This window comes from Mustelus asterias, chromosome 1 (assembly GCF_964213995.1).
Source record: "Mustelus asterias chromosome 1, sMusAst1.hap1.1, whole genome shotgun sequence".
Lineage (NCBI taxonomy): Eukaryota > Metazoa > Chordata > Chondrichthyes > Carcharhiniformes > Triakidae > Mustelus > Mustelus asterias.
This window is the reverse complement of record NC_135801.1, coordinates 58,579,320-58,602,321: the sequence shown is the minus strand read 5'-3', so window position 1 is coordinate 58,602,321 and position 23,002 is coordinate 58,579,320. Positions and strand designations below refer to the sequence as shown.

The following is a 23,002-nucleotide window of genomic DNA, read 5'->3' as shown; positions in this document are numbered from 1 at the left end:
TCTGTCACCATCAAGAATGTGACTGAAACACAGGATCTGGAACCGTAGTCATGTTTCCAACCCACTCAATTTTGTTTTCCTGGCATTCCAGATCCTTCATAACAGCAGGATAGTGTGACTCAGCAAGTTGGCAGCTTAATTTATTATACTGTTGATTTTCTTCTGTACAATTATCAAACTTATGCATTCTCTACCTTGTTGGTCGAATGGTTGATTCAATGATTCACCTTCTCAAGGGCAATTAGGGATGGGCAATGCTGGCCTAGCTAGCGACACCCACGCCCGCGAAAGAATAAATGATGGTTAATTCCTAAAAATATCCTGTTCAGTTGCCACTGAATAAAGGCATTAGTTAAGTCAGCAGACAGGTGTGAGCACATAAATCTCAATAGTGACATTAATTATAGTTGATGTTTGAAGCAGGATGATATGGTAATTGACTTGGCAAGATCCTTATCTTGCAAAATGTTAAATCCTACTTGTTCAAGTTTCGTCGATGTATTGTGTGTGACACCTATTTATAAAACTGATCAGGTTCCCATTCTCCCTGAAACTTACTTTCATACAAGATTTCAGGTTCAGTTTAATGCAAAATAGAAAAACTTTAATGAACATTCAATTTTCAATCACCAGAAAATACTGCTGTCAAGTTTATTATCCAAAGGTAATTGCTATTCAGGCTATTCATTTTGTCAATCTATCCACATAGCCTTAAACTGGTGCCATAATCTGGGCTCCAACAGACTGGGTGGAGTTATCTTGTTTGTACTTGTTAGCTGTACAGATGTACTTTTTAGATACAGCAGTACATCTAGGAAACTTGCCTTTTTTATATTAAGAATTTCAGTGGCACAGTGGTTAGCACTGCTGCCTCACAGCACCAGGGACCCAGGTTCAATTCCCGGCTTGGGTCATTGTGTGGAGTTTGCACGTTCTCCCCGTGTTTGTGTGGGTTTCCTCCGGGTGCTCCGGTTTCCTCCCACACTCTGAAAGACGTGCTGGTTAGGAGTGTGGTGACTAGGGGAATTTCACAGTAGCTTCATTGAAGTGTTAATGTAAGCCCTACTTGTGACTAATAAATAAACTTTTAACTCAAGGTCCACAGATTCAATACTGAAAAGAGAAGACAAAGCAAATCAGAAGCATCAATTGGTGATTTAAAGGTTGGATTTTGAAACAAAGACAAAATATTGCAGATGTTCAGATCTGAAACAGAAAATACTGGAAAAACACAACAGGTCTAGCCAGCATCTGAGGAGAGAGAAGCAGAGTTAATATTTCAAGCTGATGAACTTTCATCAGAGCTTTTCTAGCATTTTCTGATTTTAATTTGGATTTTGAAAACTGGAGGTAAAGCAAGGATGAAGGGAAATAACAAATTTCACTCCTGAAGTCTTGGGAAAGGATAAGTTACAGTAACAGACTGGACAATACAGCTCAATTTTAAACATGTGCGACTGTATACATGAAGCAACAATACATACTTTAACTCAATGAAATGTCCCAAAGGCAGTTCACTGGTGTATTGTAAAGCAAGGTATGACACCACGACACAAGGAGACATTCGGTCAGATGACCACAAGTTTGGTCAAAGAGGTAGGTAGAAGTGTCTCAAAGGAGGGAGACTTGATTAGAGAAGGAATTCCAGAGCTTGGGGCCCAGGCAACTAAAGGCATGGCCAGCAATGATAGAACAGTTATGGTTGGGAAGAGTGCAGATATCTTAAAGGATTGCGGGCTTGAGATTACAAATATGGGGAGGGGTGAGGCCATAGAAGCATTTGAAAACAAGGATGGTAATTTCAAAGTCAAGACATTGCATGATAGGGGTCAATGTAGCGAGCACAGGGATGATGGGAGAATGGGATTTGCTATGAATTGAATCATTCTCAGCTGAGTTTTGGATGAGCTCAAGTTTACAGAGGATAGAATGTGGGGGGAAAACGAGGAGTGCATTGGAATAGTCAAGTCTAGAGGCAACAAAAGCAGGGATGAAAGTTTCAGCAGCAGATAAGCTGAGAAAGGTGAAGTCAAGTGATGTTGCGGAGGTGGTAATAGGTGATCTTAGAGATGGCACAAATATAAAGCTTTGAAGGAGAAAGGAAATATTGTGTAATGAATAGCAACTGCCTCTAGGTGCTGGTAATGGTTCTACTGTCGCTATTTACAGCTCATCTAAATAAATGTTTTTTTTCCCTGTTATCCTATTAAAATGTTGTTTTGCTTTGCAACATCATTCCTTTTATCATTCAGTTCTGCTTTGCACCGTATTGCAGACATTCCCTTTCGTGCTTTCCTCACTCCCCCACCTTCATTTCCCCTGTATGTGTTTAAAAACTGGCACAGATCAAACACTTTCTCCATTTTAATGACAGGTCATCAAACTGAAAAGTTAATTGCTTCTCTCTCCACAGATACTGCCAAAAATACAGAATATCTCCAGTATTATCTCTTTTCATTAATTGCAATAACATTGACGAAATGACAAAAGGCAAAGGTTAAGGCAAAAAAAGGTTAAAGGTGAGACATGGATCACCAAACAAACAAGTAATTATAATCTTATTCAATTTATTGTGCAAGTGGCACAATAAAACTGTCTTTGCAGAACAATAAATAGTGATTGGAACAAAGAGAATACAATGTTTTGGAGAAATGGGAGTTACATTTGACAGGATAATAAGGACATGAGTTTTAATAATATGAGGATTATGTAGGTGGAGATATCAAAAGTCGGAAGTAGTAATTCTCAGAACTATAAATGTTGCAAAGTGATTTGGACAGAAAAGGCGAGGCAAATTAATAGACACCAGTCTGAGGGTTGTTTATTTTTATTTGAAAATCAGAATTTATGGGAGATCTATCTATGGCAAAGGCTATGGACACTGACAACATATAATCATACAGTGCAGAAGAGCCCCTTCGGCCCATCAAGTCTGCACCAGCATGCCAGAAACACCTGACTTCCCACCTAATCCCATTTACCAGCACTCGGCCCATAGCCTTGAATGTTATGACGTGCCAAGTGCTCATCCAAGTACTTTTTAAAGGATGTGAGGCAACCCACTGCCACCATCCTCCCAAGCAGAACATTCCAGACTGTCACCACCTTCTGGGTAAAATTATTTCTCCTCACATTCCCCCTAAACCTCCTGCCCCTCACCTTGAACCGATGCCCCCTCGCGACTGACCCTTCAACTAATGGGAACAGCTGCTCCCTATCCACTCTGTCCATGCCCCTCATAATCTTGTACACCTCAGTCTTCTCTGCTCCAACAAAAACAACCCAAACCTATCCAACCTCTCTTCGTAACTGGTGAATCGCCTCTGCAGTCCCTCCAGTATAATCACATCCTTCCTATAACATGGCGACCAGGACTGCACACAGTCCTCTAGCTGTGGCCTCACCAAAGTTCTATACAACTCCAACAGGGAAATGAAATAAACACAGAAAATGCTGGAAAATCTCAGCAGGTTTGACAGCATCTCTGGGGAGAGAATAGAGCCAACAAGAGCTCTGACGAAGGGTCATCTAGACTCAAAACGTTGGCTCTTTTCTCTCCCCATATATGCTGTCAGACCTGCTCAGAGTTTTCAGCATTTTCTGTTTTTGTTCAAACATGACTTTCCTGCTTTTGTAATCTACGCCTTGATTGATAAAGACAAGTGTCCCGTATGCCTTTTTCACCACCCTACTAACATGCCCTTCCGATTTCAGAGATCTATGGACAAACACACCAAGGTCTCTTTGTTCCACAGAACCTCCTAGTGTCCTACCAATCATTGAATACTTTCTTGTCAAATTACTCCTTCCAAAGTGCATCACCTCTCACTTTTCAAGGTTAAATTCCATCTGCCACTTATCTGCCCATTTGATCATTCCGTCCATATCTTCCTGTTACACAAAACACTCAACCTCACTGTTAACCACCCAGCCAATCTTTGTGTCATCCACAAACTTGCGAATCCTATCCCCCACATAGTTAAAAATGTAATTTATATAAATGACGAATAATAGGGGACTCAACACAGATCTCTTGGTACACCACTGGACACTGGCTTCCAGTAACTAAAGCAACCTTCTGTCATCAGCTTCTGTCTCCTACAATTGAGCCAATTTTGAATCCACTTTATCAAATTATCCTGTATCCTATGTGCATTTGCCTTCTTTATAAGTCCAATGTGGGACCTTGTCAAAGGCTTTGCTGAAATCCATGTAAAGTGTATCAGCTGCACTACCCTCATCTACACAGCTGGTCACCTCCTCAAAAAATTCAATCTAATTTGTTAGGCATAACCTTTCTCTGACAAAGCCATGCTGACTATCCCTGATGAAACCTTGCCTCTCCAATTTGAGATAGACGCTCTCCTTCAGAATTTTCTCCAATAGTTTCCCTACCACTGACATGAGACTCCAGGTCTGTAGTTCCCTGGCTTATCTCTAGAACCTTCTTACATAGCGGGACCACATTAGTAAAATAAAGTAGTTTATTTATTAGTGTCACAAGTAGGCTTACATTAACACTGCAATGAAGTTACTGTGAAGTTCCCCTAGTCGTCACAGTCAGGCGCCTGTTCGGGTCAATGCACCTAACCAGCACATCTTTCAGAATGTGGGAGGAAATCGGAGCACCCGGAAAAAACCCTCGCAGACATGGGGAGAATATGCAAACTCCACACAGACAGTGACCCAAAACTGGGAATCAAACCCGGGTCCGAGGCGCTGTGAAGCAACAGTGCCCATCACTGTGCCACCATGTCGACCCATACAGCTGATCACCAGTCCTCTGGCACCTCTCTTGTGTGGAGTTGCCGGCGTTGGACTGGGGTAGGCACAGTAAGAAGTCTCACAACACCAGGTTAAAGTCCAACAGGTTTATTTGGCAACACAAGCTTGCGGAGTCTCACTCCTTCTTCAGGTCTATATCTTCTATATCCTTACATCTATATCCTACATATCCTTATATCTATACTCTATATCCTATATCTATATCCTTCTTCAGGTGAAGAAGGAGCAGCGCTCCGAAAGCTTGTGCTGCCAAATAAACCTATTGGACTTTAACCTGGTGTTGTGGGACTTCTTACTGTACCTCCCTCGTTGTCAGAAAGGAATTAAAAATTTGGGTCAGAGCCCCTGCAATCTCCTCCTTTGCTTCCCAGAGTAGCCTGGGACACAATTCGTCCAGACCTGGAGATTTGTCCACTTTTAAGCCTGCCAACACCTCTGATACCTCGTCCTACTCAGCTATAGCACTCATGACATGTGTTCCAGAACTATAAGTTGGCCCAGGAAGCTACAACACTGGTACATACCCGACAAAGTGAAAAATTGTCGAGGGATGTCCTATCCATAAAAAGCACGACAAATCCAAATCAGTCAATTACTGCCCAATCAATCTACTCTTGGTCATAAGAACAGTGATGGAAGGGTTGTTGACAGTGCTATCAAGCAGACTTAGTTAAGAATGGATGGCACAGTGGTTAGCACTGCTACCTCACCGCGCCAGGGACCCAGGTTCAATTCCTGGTTGGGGTCACTGTCTGTGTGGAGTTTGCACATTCTCTCCTTGTCTGCGTGGGTTTCCTCCGGGTGCTCCACTTCCCTCCACAGTCCAAAGATGTGCGGGTTACGTTGATTGGCCATGCTAAATTGCCCCTTCGTGTCAGCGGGACTAGCAGGGTAAATGGGGTTGCAGGGATGGGACCTGGGTGGGATTGTGGCTGGTGTAGACTTGATGGGCCAAGTGGCCGCCTTCTGCAGTGTAGGGATTCTGTGATTGTATGAAGAATAATCCTCTCATTAATCTTCAGTTTGGATTTCATCAGGGCCACTGGTTTAAGACGTCATTACAGCTTTGGTTCAAATATGGCCAAATGAGTTAGCCACCAGTGGTGAGAGTGACTGCCTTTGATATCAAGGAAGCATTTAGACGAATGTGGCATCAAGGAGTCCTGGTATAAATGAAGTCAATGGAAATCAGGGAGAAAATTCTACACTGGTTGGAATCACACTGAGCACAAAGAAAGATGGTTGTGGTTGTTGGAAGCTAATCATTTCAGCCCCAGGACATTGCTGCAAAAGTTTCTCAGGGTCGTTTTGTGGCCCAACGATGTTCCATTGCTTCATCAATGCCTTCCCTCCAGCATAAGGTCAGAAGTGGGTATGTTGGCTGATAACTGCACAGTATTCAGAATTATCTGCAACTCCTCAGATTGCAGTTGGTGTCGGGATGCAGCAAGATCTGGACAACATTTCAGCTTGGCCTGAAAAGTGGCAAAAAATATTCACACCACATATGGCAACTATCTCCAACAAGGGAGAATCTAACCAGCTCTCCTTGAAATTCAACTATCGCTGAAACCCCCACCACCAGCATCCTGGCTGGGGCGTTATCACTGACCAGAAAATTTACTGGACCAATCATACAAATACTGTGGCTGCAAGAGCAGGTTAGAAGCTGGAATTCCTGCATTGAATAGCTCACCTCCTGACTCTCCAAAGCCTTTTCACCATCTACAAGGCACTAGTCAGAAGTGTGATGGAATACTCTCCGTATGCCTGGATGAGCGTAGCTGCAAAAAGACTTAAGCTCGACATCATCTAGGATATAGTAGTCTGCTTCATTGGCACCTTATCCACACCCTAAAAACATTCATTCACTCCACCATTTGTGCACAGAGAGAGCAGTGTGTACCATCTACAATATGTCTTGCAGGAACTGCCAAGGCTCCTTCAGCTGCATCTTCCAAACCTGTGGCTGCTACCACTTGGAAGGGCAAATGCAACAACACACATGGAAGCATGACCGCCAGCAAGCTCCCCTTCAAGTCAAACACCATTCTGACTTGGAACCATTACTGTTGCTTGGTCAAAATGCTGAAACTCCCTTGCTTACAGCACCGTGGGTGTAGCTACACCAATGGACTGTAGTAATTCAAGAAGGCTGCTCACCACCAACTATAGAAGGACAATTAGGGATGGACACATGATCAAATAATAGAACAAAATTCAAACTCAATGCCAATAATGAAATGAGGTTGGATATTCATTTCCAATTGGTTTTGATAACAAAAAGGAACAAGACATAGGGCTGTACCAAAGAGAAAAATAGCCAAACTTTGAAAGGATTTTAAAATCAATTCCCCAAGTTTTTTGTACCTTAGTTAATAAATGAGTAATGTCTTGTGTCATAATACAACCTATTAAAATAAATCAGAAAGGAATAATGTAATCTAGGAAATAATTCCAATGTTCTACCGTCCATGTAAATGTCTTCTCAATGACAAGTAAGTTGTGGCTTTTTCAAATATGTCAGTACTACAAGCAGGATCTAGTAGGCTACTAAAGGGAATAGGACCGATTATGAATGATATATAAAATAAAACATTATGTTTAACATTGCATTAATCAGCTTCAAGTGCATCCCATAAAATTCATAATTCCACCAGTCTTATGTACTAATAAAAATAATCATAAATATTTCAGGATATATTTAACAATACCAGTGAGCTTTAGTGACATATACAAGGACATATAATGAAATAAACTGTGTAAGAAAGATGACCATACTGACAGTGTAGAACAAGCTAATAAGGTACCATTTCAGAGTTTTGTTGGCTCAAAAATGGCAAGAAGAGAAGTTTTGAACAGATCACTAGTTTGCTTTTATTGACTGGCAAATAGTGAGAGAGAAAGCAAGAACCCAAAGACTGAGGTGGGTGGGGAGCTGCAATTTGAGTTAAAGGAATCTGAAAAAATAAATTTAATTTACTTCCCTCAGCTGCATATAAACACCACTCAACTAACATATTGGAGAAGGAACTCATTGCGAGTCTTGCCAAACTTCTTTAAAAGTCAACATTATTAAAAAGCATCGGTGGCTACAAGGTACATGTCTAAATAGCACAATAGTGTGAGACAGTAACATAACCACATAGCCAACATCTTGTATTATAATATCCATTTTCTATACATGTATTGAATAATTGCATGCTATATTCTAGCTGCGAATATATGGAAAAGAGCTTCACCGAACATACCTTGTATGTGCTTATGCTCCATTTTTTCACCTGCTCAAGTTTTTCAAGAGCAATATTCTTAGATAGATCATCTGTAATGACAACTGGACCACTCTGAGTGTTTTTCAGACCACCTGTTTTTAAATGAAGAACATGTATAGTGAGTATTTAAATAACACTTCACACAAAAAAATCTTAACACATACAAATAAAATGGGATTAAACAGGATCACAAGGAATCAAGATGACAAAGCAAAAACAAAGCCAGGAAAATTGCATTGAACAACTTCTCCAATCCAGCTTCATTATGTCAACTTAAGCTTCCTGTTGGGAACTTACATGTGGATGTATATAGCTCAGTAGTGGCGGCTGTTTTAGTAGAGAACAGTCAAAGCCATGCTTTAACCTCAAAGATGAATAAAGGTGGGCGCCCTGCCCCAAACCCAGTCATTAAAAAGGTACATTTTAAAATCCTACATACTTTCATCTACTGGGAGAAAGGATGAAGAAATAAGTGAATACTCGATAAGGCCATCATCATTCTTTATTTGGGAGTATCCTTTTAAGATTTGCTACAGAGAAAATGCAAATTAGAGGCATTTACATGGTGGATAAACAGACTTGAGGCATGGTTATTTTTAACCACTGTAGCAATGTGTGTGTTCTTAGGGAGTTATAATGAGAAGCTCTGCTTTACTTATTTCCAGCAGACTCAAGATCAGGAATATTAAAAACATGCCATACTCTGGCACAATAGAAGGTCACTACTGTTAATTTAAGTTTATCCAATGGTTTGATATACTAAATGATAACTGTACTGAGCTACACAGAACATGGTGAAAGCAGGTTCTATCCTCATTCTGTACTGAATTAATTATCAGCCAGGATTTTCAGTGGCAAATTCCAATTCTAATCTCAAAGCTGCAGGTGTTACAATGAAAGGCTGGTTCCTTATCTGGAAACGTAACCCAGTGACACCTTCTGGAAGCTTTTATATGTGGACACCCTGTGTGTTTTGAGGGTAGGATCAGGCTTGGCCTGTGACTGGACTATAGTCACAAAGCCTCCTGGTTCTGTTAAAGCTTGTGGAAAATGATTGTCAAGTGGGTGAGGCATCAGAGGCATGGTAACACCAAAGGAACACAAGTCAAATGGAAGTTGTCGACTGGGAGGAGAACTGGGCAGAGGTGGTGCAGAGGATGGGGAGGGGGAGGAGAGCATGGGAAACAACTGGAGATGAAACAGATACAGCAATGAAACTATCATCTTTTTATATTCCAGTCTGGTTGCCTTCGTTACACAATAGATATAATGTAATGACAATAGAAATACGGATAAAAGCCAGTAAATTATACAGAGGCACAATTGGTTATATCTGCACCACAGCATGACAATATGTTCCAGTTGTAGCTCACCACATGATTTTAGTACATGCTAGACACTGCTGACTAAACAAGAGAAAGAGAATGCTGCAAAGGCAAGAATTAATATTAAGTTAAGCAGCTGTATGCTGGTTCAAATACAAAAGGATATGAGAAAGGTAAAAACACTGTATAGAATCTTGGTTCCAACCTATCCATAAAGTAATAAAATGATGAACCATTTTTATTATGGGTTATCATATTCGCTTTCCAGTTTATATACAAGTGACTCCAGCAGACAATATGGTTCTGTAAATGTAAATATTGCAGCACACGGTGTATTGATATGTCAGGTGTGCTTTGTGAAAGTTTAAATACTTCCGATAACATTTCCCCATGAAAGTTGATCAATTCCATTTTAACCCTTCAATTTAGGAAATTTGCTGGGTTGTCCACATTTGCACTTTTCAGCCTGCCATTTCTTTTTGCCCATTCATTTTACTGATTGGAAAACAGTGAGTTGAGAAGAAGTGGAGAATCGTAAGCCTATGTTTCCGCTTCTTCCCTGTGGTAGACACCAATTGTAGCAGAAGGGCAGATGATCTGCTGCTCTGAACCAGGCAATGGGAAATGCATAACGGCAGCATGCAACTTCACTGCCTTTACTTATCCCTCCATCGCTATGAGAAAGCATCGCATCTCCAAAGTAACACCTTTATAGCCACGAGTTTGAGGTCAGTGGTGCAGAGGAAATCAAAGCTATGATCCACCAGTCCACAGCTCAGTACTTCCAATGTTATACAATAATGATGGGTTTTACTTTCAGGGAAGAGGAACAGATTCCTTCACAATGTATTCCACGACACTGAGGCAGAAACTATGGAAACATACGGTCACTCTGTGGTCCAAATAGTTTACTGGAACTTCCAATCAAGGTGTGATGATGGGGTTCACCAATGCTCAGACAAGTAAGTGAATACCACATAGAAATGTGCTATACCATCTTGCAAGATGAAGGAGAGTGAGGAAAACCCACAAACTTATGAATGATATTTACTGTTAGGCAGAATACTTCAGCTGACTGCCATGCCTTCCTGATTATATAAGAGCTCATAGTGACAAAACAGAAAAGATATTTTTAATACTCGTTCAGGAGATGTGGGCATTGTTGGCTGGGCCAGCATGTATTGGCCATCCCTAACTGCCTGAACTGAGTGGTTTGCTAGGCCCTTTCAGAGGGCATTAAGAGTCTACTGCATTGTTGTGGGTCTGGAATCACACGTAGGCCAGACCAGGGAAGGGCTTTTACAACAATCGATAATGGATTCATGGTCATCATTAGACTTCCAGATTTTTACTGAATTCAAATTTCACCATCCACCATGGTGGGATTCAAACCCAGGTCCCCCGAGTCTCTGGATTACTAGTCCAGTGACAACACCACTACACCATCACCTCCCCTTAGATCCAAGTTGGGAAGGGTGAAAGATGTAAAAAATTATCAAACCAATCTCTCCCTTATATGGGTGAGGGGAAAAGGGACAGCAAACCAGATATTTTTAAATATAATAAAATATAAATAATAACATGTAAAATAATGTGAAATAGGTAGATTTTAGTGGAAAATGCGGTAGTCAACAAAGGTTATGTTTTGCCAAGCAAATGTCAGTGGCTATTACAAATCATTCCCAACAGGTTTGTTGTACCATCACAAACAGATTGCATCCTCAGAACAAATTTACAAAAATACAGAAATGCAAAGCAACTTTGAAGCAAAAAAACAACACTATTCAATTATTACACCAGCATGTTAATAAAAGGAAGAGAAAAATGCTGGAAAATCTCAGCAGGTCTGACAGCATCTGTGGAGAGAGAGTAGAGCCAACGTTGCAAGTCTAGATAAACTTTCGACAGAGCAGAGCTGTGTCATCCAGACCCAAAACACTGGCTCTACTCAGTCTCCACAGTTGCTGTCAGACCCGCTGAGATTTTCCAGCATTTTTCTGTTTTTGTTTCAGATTCCAGCATCTGCTGTTTGTGTTTACGTTAATAAAGGGAATTCCGCCAAACTTGAAAAAGATCAAAAAGGCAAAGAAGTTTTGAAACACAGAAAGGAATTAAGACCCATTTAACCTCACAAAGATCCTCAGAGAAGAACAGAGCAGCTGAACTCACTGAACGCTTGGCGTTCCATTCTAATTTTCGATACATTGGAGATTAACGTTTTAGTTCGAACAGTGAACTCTGTATTTTGCAACTATAAAAATGATGCTTAAAAGGTCTAAGCACGTTCAGATGTATTTGCTTCTCTGGGAGATGGCTGCCCCTTGGTATTTTGTCCAAGTGGCCATTACTCAAGACAGCACTTGTTGGCAGACTACCTGACCAGCAGGAGGAAGGACATCAAAACCAAATCCTACGTGCATTTTCCAGCAGGACATTGGATTGTGATCAAGGCCAGGAATTCTGGCTAATTTTTCCATCAACATCCCAGGATGCTGAAGTCAAACGTAGCCCCTGGTTGAGATCAGCTGATGCAGCTCAATTTGGGGATTGAATCTAGTGATTTCCTGCTTAGTTGCTCACTGGATAAAATCAATGAGACATTTTACAGTTCATTTATATACAGATTAAAAGGATTTTGCAGTTGGATAGGATTAGCATTACAGAGCAAAACTGTAATTGTTAATTATGTGTCAGTGATCAAAGTGCAAATCATCATTGTCGTCACTGAGGCCAAATTCCAACCGCCACTTTCAATTTATGGTTTCAGCTTGCATTTCATGTGACCTATGAAGCAACATCAAAATGTTCCCTATGAAAAAAAAAGTGATCAGTGTTAAGAATGAGTTCATTAAAAGCACTTCAAATGTTAGCTGCTGAAAAACTTGAAAAATCCATGCTTGTTAAGATGGAAGCCTGAATAGAGAATAGTAAGAGGAAAAGCCACCATGACTTTGTATGATTTGTCCATTAGTGCCAGGGTGCAAGAGACGCCCGTAAGCATCATGCAGATCAGAAGAAATTAACCCAGTTACTTATAAAGCTGATATGACTGCGTGTTAGTCTATTGTCAGCTGAGAAAAATAATCACTTCTCCAGGCAGAGCCATGAATACCTGCATGACCAGAAACATCCTGTGTATGTTCAGCCAATCTGGAAGCAGCTGCATTGCTGGGAAACATAACTGGACTCTTTGGAAAGAAAGAGGTACCTGAAAATAGCAAAGATTAACAGTAAGAAATATCAAAAACATCCAAAGAATGGAGCATTTTCAAACTCAATGTGATTATATCCAGGAGAGTTAACAGTTATAAAATCCATCTAACAGATGTGCGGACCTGTAACCTTGCTTAAAAGTTAGGAGGACATCTATCAATTACACACTAATGGCAAATAATTTTACATTTATATTGGATAATCTATTTAATAATGATGCTCGGAAAGTACTTGCAGTAACTCTGCACATAAAAACATTGCGAATTATTATTCGCTAGTCCTGAACTCTTACAAACTACACATAGATCGTCAATGAGCGAACACAATGTCACAATATGTTTAATATGGGTATAAGTTATTCATGTATCTGCAAAGCACAATTATGGCTCACAGGTAGGCCAAATGCAATTTATAAAAAAAAGACCTAAGAAATGCTGTTAGCCCAGTGTACCATTCTGACAAATAATTAATTTTCAATACTGGTTCAGATGCGTGCATCCAAATTACATCTGAGGGGTGAGCCAGTAACCACAAAAACCTGTACAATGTACCTTCAGTAATTTTTCAATATTGTAATTAGTGACTACACCTAAAAGATGGTTTCTGAGAAACATGATACCTACAATTTTGGTGCCAACAGTTACTATTTTGGTATAACTGCTGGGATTTGAGTGCAAAATATCCAATTTCCCACTGGTCGGAGAAACAACGCCTTGAACATACAGTTCTGCAGCAATCAACATCACCAATGCTTTGATCACAAGTCTTAAGAAATGGAACAGCTCAAAGTATCAAAATGAGAAAAAAACTGAAGATACCTGGGGGCATGGCGTGGGACACCATCAAGAAAAGAAAGGCTTTCATTTATACCGTGTCTTTTATGATTTAGGGACGTCCCAAAGTGGTTTAGAGCCAATGAAATGCTTTTGAAGTGTAGTCACTGCTGTAATGTAAGAAATGAGGCACCGAGTTTGTGCACACAACAAAAACAGTAATGTGATTAAAAAGATGATCTGTTTTGTCATGTTAGATTGAGGGCTCGATATCGACTAGGATACCAAGGATAAATCCCCCGTTCTTCTTCAAAGTAATGCCAGGGGATATTTTAAGTTTATTTTAGAAAGCAGACAGAATTTTGGTTTCATATCTCATCAAAAAGTCAGTGGGGGCGATTCTCCCAGTCAGCGCAGCGCACCGGGAGACATGAGCGGAGGCCTTTTAGCAGGTTCCCCGCTGGGCGCCATGGCCTCCTTGGCCCAGATTTCCGGAGTCATCAGCTCCTCATTGATTTCTGGTGCAGAGCTGATTTAAATATTTAAATTCTCATTTTAATATCATTAGCGGGCCCAGGACTAAAGTCTCAAGGGTGTCCCCTGGGCATTGCCAGTCTGGCCCCTAGCACTACCCAAGGAGCAAAATGGCTATGCCCAAAAAGCGCCTTGGCATTGCCCACCAAGCATCTGGCAGTGCTGGGGGAAGCGGGGACGGGGACGGGGGGGGGAGGGGGGGGGGAAGAGAGAGTCCCGCTGCCACTCTGCAGTCAAGATCGGTGACAGTGGAAGGGAAAGGGCTGATCGGGGCTGCTGAGAAGGGTGGTGTGGGGGGTTTTGCCCAGAGGGGCAGTGTTGCAGGATTGCTGTGCTGGCCAGCAATCAGGTTGGCCAGCAATGCGGCGCTACTGCGCAAATCTCTGCTATGACAGATCAGCATATGCGCAGTAGCCCGCTCAGTGCTCTGCTGCAAGCCTCTCGGGTGTGAGTAGGCCATGCCCCTGGATTTTCAGCGTGAATCTTCCTGAGGCACTCAGCAGTGCTCAGAGTGTGGGAGATTCATTTTGAAAATCCCGTTAAAAAAAACCAGCGGGCGTTATTCCCGTTTTTACGCGAATTCAGCACTTTGCATTTTTTTGGGAGAATCCCAGCCAGCACCTCCAACAGTGGAGCATTCCCTCTGTACTGCCCTGGAGTGTCAAGCCTCAATTTTGTGCTCCAGCTCCTGGAGTAGGACTTGAATCCATATCTTTGTGACTCATGGGTGAGAGTGATACTTGCTGAGCCAAAGCTGACACTGGCTCAGAAATTCGTAGAGAGAAGAAATAAATCAAATTTCAGCAGTTAAGTGACAGTGTATTTTGGTTTTAGAATTTTCTGTAACTGCAAAAATGAGCACCACACAATATGCACCCACAAGTGTAAAGTCAGTGAAAAATGTAAAATGGGGAGGAGGTAAAAATGGAAGTTAATTTCACAAGTGAGAAAGCACTTAAAAGTCACAACCCTACCTGTGTGTGGAAATAAATGTAATTTCTCACTGACTCATTTTTATTTGTGGTGTTAATTCTCAAGTATTTTTAATGTTATTACAGTTTTTAATATACTATTTTCCAGCTAGAAACTATCTACAATAGCGGGGATACATTACCAGCAAATTTAATACCTGTGGTACATATTCCTATCAACTGAGTGATTAAATTGTATTGCTGTGTGAATGTGGAGGGATTTTAGTGGATTGGATTAAATAGAAAGATCTTCCTGTCTGTGTGGTATTCTGAAGATCTGTGGAGCTCAGTTTCAAAGTATCCTAGAAGAATTAGAGCTTGATCCCTCACTTTTCGACCTCCAATTTCACCTACTGCATTCCCCATTTGATCCGCTATGCTTGAAATACTGTCCCCTTCTTCGGTAACTTGTTTGGGTGACTGATTCAGCTCCGATTATTCAAGTATCACTACCAACCAATGTCTCCTCTAGTTTAGCAAAGATAGTACTTTTTATCTCTCAGTATTAGTGGAAGATTGGGAAGTTATACCACACTGGGCAGTACGGCGGCACAGTGGTTAGCACTGCTGCCTCACAGCGCCAGGGACCTGGGTTTGATTCCCAGCTTGGGTCACTGTCTGTGTGGAATTTGCACGTTCTCCGTGTCTGCGTGGGTTCGCTTTGGTTTCCTCCTGCAGTCTGAAAGACGTGCTGGTTAGGTGCATTGACCCGAGCAGGCGCCGTAGTGTGGTGACTAGGGGACTTTCATAGTAACTTCATTGCAGTGTTAATGTAAGCCTTACTTGTGATTAATAAATAAACTTTACTTTTTTTTACTTTACTAGGACTTGGCGAATTATCTACATTACTCTGTTTTAAAATTAATTTCTTGCCTCTTGGTAACTATGCTGGCTTTCATAGTTCGGTTACAATTATGAAGTTTATGCTTATAGTTTGGGATTGTAGCTTTAAATTTATGATAAGAGTTCGTATGACAGGTTCTGCATCTATCTAGCTGTAAGCCTGGGTGGGTTGATTATTAGAGGTTAAAGGAAATCTTAGGTTGCTTTACTGGAAGTAGGTGAGAGGTATTTATGCTTGGAGACAATGGCAGCAGTTTACAATGAGTAGATTCTGAGTCTCTCAAAGTTCCAGAAAGATGTTGAAGGTACCGGGTTATAAACAGTTGTGCTGTAAACTATGCATTTACTTCTAAAATGAAAGAGAGGTGGGATTAAAGATAGTTAATTAGCATTTCTCCCGAGATACAAGGTTAATGTCTTTCATGTTGCCATGGGGAAGGGAGCAGAGGAAGTCATTTTTGAGTTCACATTACAGGCTTTCCTACAAATCAAAAAATATCATAGTTCTGCATGGTCAGCCAAGTGAAAAGGCTGCTTGACTTTGCAAGCTACCACAACTGGCTGTGGGAGAGACATATCCTACAGATTCCTGGAGATATGCTCTGACATGGCCAAAGGAAAGAAGAACCGTTGGAACAGGCTTTACTGCTGGTGGCAGATTTAAGAAGCTCTCCAAAAACTGAGGAAAGCACCAGGTCACTTAAAGTTATTACTTAGTGAAGTGAGGATACAGAACCCATTGGACGTTGGGAGCAACTGTGGAGTGGTTGCTATAAGGACTATAATTCTATGGAGAGTACGATTAAGCATAAAAGGAGAAAGTCCCTTTCTGCAAAGTATAAGCTGCCAACAAAAAAATAAATAGTCTTTAGTCAATAGAACTTTCAATAATTTGCTACAGTAAAAGTTTTATAACTTGATGCCAGATCTTCATGTCATTGTGTCAGCTATTAACTGAAGGTTAAATTTCTGTTATCGGTCTCAGTGAGATGGCAACAGTTTTAATTTGCCCATGTCCAGAAATATCAGTGTAATTGTAAATACTTTTACACCAAGTTAGACACTCAACCATATTTTACCCTAGTTGGTGTAATTGCCAAGCAAAATTTACTCTAGCACTTTTAATGGTCAGTGCTATGGAATCAATCCAGAACCAAGTCTACCACGGAGCTCCTCTCTCTTCAAGATAGAAACAATGGGGAATCTATTATTTCTTAGACACATCAAATCATATTGTATTTCCCTGGGAACTGAAATATTGTTTGGGAATGGTGGGGTGAAAATGGAAGAACCTAATAGAGGAGCTCTGTGGTAGACTTGGTTCTGGACTGATTCCACAGCACTGATCATTAAAAGTGCTAGAGTAAATTTTCCACTTGGATTCACACCAGCTTGGATTCAACCTAGTTACGTGTCTAACTTGATGTAAATGTATTTCAGTAAAGTTTAAGTTTATTTATTAGTGACAAGTAGGCTTATATTAACACTGCAGTGAAGTTACTGTGAAAATCCTCCAGTCGCCATACTCTAGCAGCTGCTCGGGTATTCCGAGGGAGAATTTAGCATGGTCAATGCACCTAACCAGCACGTTGTTTAGATTGTGGGTGGAAACCAGAGCACCGAGAGGAAACCCACGCAGACATGGGGAGAACGTGCAGACTCCACACAGATAGTGACCTAAGCCAGGAATTGAACCCAGGTCCCTGGCACTGTGAGGCAGCAGTGCTAACCACTGTGCCACACTTTGGCAAACAGATGCATATTGGTTCAGATTATATCTACCTTGCAGTTTTGCAGCAATTGTGGTGGGGATGGAAGAGATAAGAAATTTATTTGGGGAATCACTATGCTGGCTTTTAAAAAACTTTCATGGGTTGTGTGTGTTGCTGAAAAGGTCGGAATTCATTGCCTGCCCCTAATTTCACTTGAAAAGGTGGTGGTGGTGAGCCACCTTCTTGAATCTCTGCAGTCCATGTGGCGTAGGTACACCAACATTTCCAATAGGAAAGGGAATTACAAGTTTCAGATCCATCTACAATGAAGGAACAACATTATAGTTCCAGTCGGAATGGCTTGTAACTTGGAGGGGAATTTGGAAGTTGTGGTGTTCCTATGCATCTGCTGCCCTTACCCTTCGAGGTGGTAGAGATCGCTAGCTTGGAAGGTTGTGTTAATGGAGGCTCGGTGAGTTGCTGGGGAAATACTGATTCATCAGTTAATGTAGGGTAGGAGGTGGCAATCGGTGGATTGCCCATGATGTCATGACGCTTCATGGGGTCTGGAGCCAATGTTGAACACTTCCAGGACCACTCCTTCCCCACTGTCTATCAACTTTCCCAACATTTGCACAATGCTAAGCTAGAGGAATTGTCAGGTGTACAGTATGTCCCAACGAATGGAGTATGATTTGAGATCTGAATAACTGGAACAGCGAAAATGTATCTTCTGCCAAGGCTGCTGGCCATGCCACATACTGCACTGCTTCTTCCAGTCAGCTCAAAGCTGATTATGGCATCTGGAGAAGATAGGAACTCAGGGGTATAAGGGTCAATGGGTAAATCAGCTTTAACATATCAAGCCCATAAAATCTAGTTGAAAAGATGCACTTAATGAGTTGGTGGAAAACTAACCACCTGACAGGAATCTACATCACACAATACATTTTCCAGGGTTAGCTTGATTGGCTACTAACATACATTGCTGGGAGAGAGAAGATTGAAAATTCAAGCCCCATCCTAGGAATTCAGTCCATAACCTAGGGTTCCATACACATGAAATACTGTGGAATCACTACACTGACAGAGGTACATCTTTCAGATCGGATGTGAAATCAAGGGTCCATCTACATATTCAAGTGGACGCAAGAAGTCCCATGTCACTACGGAATAAGAGTAAGGAGGTTTTCCCACACCCTGGCCAACAATTATCCCTAAATCAGCACCACATAAACAGTTTAACTGGTAACTAATTTGCTACTTGTGGTTGCTATGTACAAATGTGTTGTCACAATTGCCTACAAATAAGTGATCACACTTCAGAAATACTGAACTGGCTAGAAGATTGAAAGGTACTAACAATGTTAGGTTCTACTGCTCCCTATGTACACTTTAGAGTGGTTATTGTCCAATGCTTGCCTGTCTTGGTTGATTGTATAAACTGTAAAATGTAACAGTCAACACAAACATGCATAATATTGGCATAGTTATTCCGTTTACTGTCAAATTATAATAGTAAATGGGATTAGGAAATAGATCAGTAACGATTAAGTCTCATGACTGAAAAAGCTCAGGGAACTGAATGGCCTACTTCTGTTCCGACAACTGGGAAACTTTATTGCAGACTCTCTCACCATGTTGCTTTATTTACAACCCGGAGTTTTCCTAGTCAGATTAGAGGAGTTTGCAGTGCTGTCCTGCAGCATTAACAGAAGGACTTGGACATAAGCAATCCAGACATACTTTAGGCTTCTGTTGTTGCTGACAGGTTAATTCATATATAAAAAAACGTCAGAAATTACAGAAAGCCGATTGTAATTTGTTTGAAAATGTCATCCTCCAAATATCATGATAGCTTAAAAGCTGGATCATAACTCACACTGCCACAGAGTTGCTACTTACTGTCTTTGAGGTTGCCCCAAAACCAAACACAACATCATAGAATTTAAAATGACATTAAAATAGTAGGGAATATGAAGAGCGATTACAAGGCTAGCACGTAATGCATTGGTTCCTTCAACTTGAGGTGACATCTGAGTTACATAAACATAGAGGTTTCCCACATGGTGTACGTGGATGTGGGCAGTGGTGTGAAAAGCCTCAAAGTTACCGAACTATTTTGAAATGCTAGCAATGTCCTCAATAGCATTAAAAAATGCTCCACGAGAGTAATACTAGAAGTCTCATCAAGAAGGTCAATCAATTGAAAAGATGCTCCGAATGTGAAATGTAACTTCTGGAAAAGCATTTAAAAGTACGGTCAGCAAATTAGTTACTTTTATCTAAAGAAACCTGCACAAAAAAAACAGAAGCAGTTTTCACTTTTATCCATCACCTGATGGGTTACTAGGTAGCTTTTGAATGGTGGGTGTCAGTTCTGCTTCTACATACATAAAGTACTCCAAGAGGAAATCATAATTAAATTGCTAACTAAACCCATTTCCACAAAATACAACTCAAATAGTACGATCATAAGTGATTTTTGTTTCTTCACATGGACTGCTCGAGAAGTGTATGTAGTTCCTAGAAAATGTCACAAATCAAGTATTCATTTTACAATTTGAATCATACAAAGTGACATGTTAACATTTAAAATGCTGGTGTCTTTTAGCACATTGAAAGGTCAAGTAAATCAATCAAGCCATTTAATTGAGCAGCCATGGAATTTACCTACGAGGGCCCTGATGTTTACCATGTATCAATCAGAAGTGCCCTAGCAAAGAGACTATATAAACCAGCAGGAAAACTTCCCATCAGTTCACTACAACTGAACTTTTAAACTATGATTCCCACAGTCACTGTATTGACCTTTCAACAACTTTGCGTGTTTAAAGATCAACTTGCACAGTGTGGTCTCTTTAGACTTTTTAAAGTCAAATCTATTTTCATTAAAAGGTGTGTTCCATCCACAGTCTCGTCAGTTAGATTTCAAAGTTAAAAAAACAAATTCAGCAGTTTCACGTCTGTCATGGTAGTTAATTCACTAAAAAGAAATCAAATTGCTTGAGGGCATTTTGGTTCCTTTATTCAGATGATTTCACATAAGTGCAAGTTTTCAATTATACTTAGAGAACTTAAATCTAAAAGTTTGAAGGACTCCCATTGTTAGCAACCATTAACACACGCACTTAGCTCGATGAGGTGCCAAGAGGTGCAGAAGTGTTTCTCCAAACCACATTCCCAGATGTTTGCCCAACAAACTCCAAACCCATTTTTGTGAGGAACACTCAACTCTAAACAGCAGCATCCCAGAATTGCACACCTGAAATTAGTTGTTCACTTCAGACATTACATTTAACCATTTGATGAAACTCCAAGCCCACTCATATCACACTATGCACTTCATGGTTTGCTGCTTTGCATTAAAATATTTTTTTTCTTTTGGAAACTCAATTATCTGCCATAACCAAGGACAATTCTCAGTGGAGGAAAAAAATCTGCATCTCAGTGCCAATTAAAATCCAACCTAAAAAATAAACTATGCAATTAAAAGCCCAGCAAAAAGGCATGAGCCAAACCAGGTCCCCAACACACACCTCACTCAAAGGTGAATTAACTACTACGACAGACTTGAAACTGCTGAATTCACTTGTGTAAGGCACTTTATTTTGTGCAAATTTAATATGGTCGAGCAAAAGGTGAGACCTGACCTGACCCAAAGAATGCAAAGAACTCTTACTGAAGTGTCTGCAAAGTACAGCTTAAAATGTAACTATGGAGCTGAAAGATACAATCCATCCTGAAGCTTTCACTCAAATGGGTTCAAATCAGGGACATTCGTGAACACACATAATTGTAGAGTGGATAACTGGACTCAAGCTGCAAAAACATTTATAGTCTTTATACTTGAGGTTATTTTATAAGAACGCCAATTTCTGCCAAAAAGAGTTGATGTAATTTTTAATTTTGTTCCAAATGGTTTAAATACAATTTTAATTTATAAAAGTTATACTGGCTAACTTTATGGTCAGTAAAATTGATCTACATCAAACTATTTTATATAATGAAATTAAATAGTACAGTTTTCTATAAGTCCTTATAATACATAAAATCTACATTATAACCATTAAAGGAAACAAAAGTTTTTTAAAAATTGAAGCAGTAAGTGCTTATAAGAGGGAAATCTTTGTTGTGGTATAAAAGGTATTCAACGTGTTCAGTGAACCCATCCTTCTGTTGAAGAACCTTTCATTAGGAAAGCCAGACTTAAAGAAATTATTGGCATCTGCTTAAGATGTGCAGCTGGTTATGAAAGAGTGGAAAATAAAAGGCTCCACAACAGCTAATTATAATAACTCATGCTTTTTAAATTTAAATTTTTCAGTCACAGTTAAAAGACAAAAGCTTATCAATTCAATGAGGAAGCCAAAAAAACCTGGTATTTGATATTGCACACGATGATTTTCATCCCGAAAGGAACTGACATCCTGTGCTTTGATTATCTTTTTTCTGTTTATCTAATCTAATTTCCATTTAGCTACCATATCCTGTGGATTATGATCTCGATGTCAAGCGAACCATGTTGCTAAGATGCACAATATTTACCATAGCAATATTAATATTTGACAGAAAGATGAACAATTTCACAATTTAAACAATGTTGGTCATATCAAAACATCCAGAACAATAAACTCAATTACAGAACTGACCAAAGAACCAAGCAACACCTCAACTATGAAAGAGCAGCAGCTATTTAAAGAATTTCCTTTCATTTTTAAATTTCAAAGTCACATTATCATTTCACAATGTATTACAGTTTACATGAAGCATGTAGATCATAGCCATCGAAAATATCAAGTGAAGATCAAAATACAATATTGAATAAAGGTGGCCTTATCCTTATAATTCTCCATATAATTTGTACCATCATAAAAAGATGGAGGTGACTGACTGGGCGAAAGGAAACATATTGCATCAGATTTCTGCAAGTTTCCAAATTAAAAGCAGCTTTCGGAGAAACTCTGGAACAACAACTTGATGACTCTCTGCCAGAGGGAAAGCAGGAGTAGAACGGGAGAGAGGGGGCGGGGGGGGGGGGGGGGGGGGGGCGGTGGTGAGGGTAAAAAGAAACTGTTAGTTGTTTAAAGGAGTTGATTTGAATTAATACAGAAGCGGAAAGACTTCTCTTTCCCAGACTCAACAGTGAGCTGAGTCTCAGTTTCGGATTGATCTTTGTTTCAAAATAGCGTCAATATATCATTTAGATTTGATATCTTCAGTTCATAAAATGGATTTTCAATTGGCAAGTTGGAGCATCTTGTATTATTCAAAACCCAAATAAAATGCAGCCCCACAATGAGAAAATGCACACAGCTTAACCACGACAAATTTCTACACTGAAATCCACTTTAGAACAATGTAAATTTGGGAACAAGTCTGAATATCAACCTTTTTATTAAACTACAGATTAAAACAGCATCCATATCAGCAACCAAGCAACATGCTGGACAAGAGAACACATTTAATATTCTACTAGAAACCATACATCTTAAAAGAAAATAAATGTCACCAGGAAGACAAAGAGCATTTGCACCCACATGAAAGACTCATTCAAGAACACGTGAGCCACTT

At 40.2% G+C, this 23,002-nt stretch overlaps 1 protein-coding gene across 13 annotated transcripts in view; it reads right to left on the bottom strand.

Annotated features, from left to right (window-relative positions):
• The window catches only part of arfip1 (ADP-ribosylation factor interacting protein 1 (arfaptin 1)), a 179,464-nt gene that overhangs the window by 28,131 nt on the left and 128,331 nt on the right, over positions 1-23,002 (bottom strand). For 9 of the 13 annotated variants that reach the window (XM_078212690.1, XM_078212672.1, XM_078212737.1 and 6 more), the window contains 2 exons: positions 12,495-12,590; positions 8,037-8,149 (listed from right to left, as the gene is read on the bottom strand). In XM_078212690.1, coding sequence (XP_078068816.1) covers positions 8,037-8,149; positions 12,495-12,590 — 209 coding nt within the window. The remainder of the gene's footprint in view (positions 1-8,036; positions 8,150-12,494; positions 12,591-23,002) is intronic. The other 4 variants (XM_078212709.1, XM_078212765.1, XM_078212717.1 and 1 more) reach the window with 1 other exon arrangement.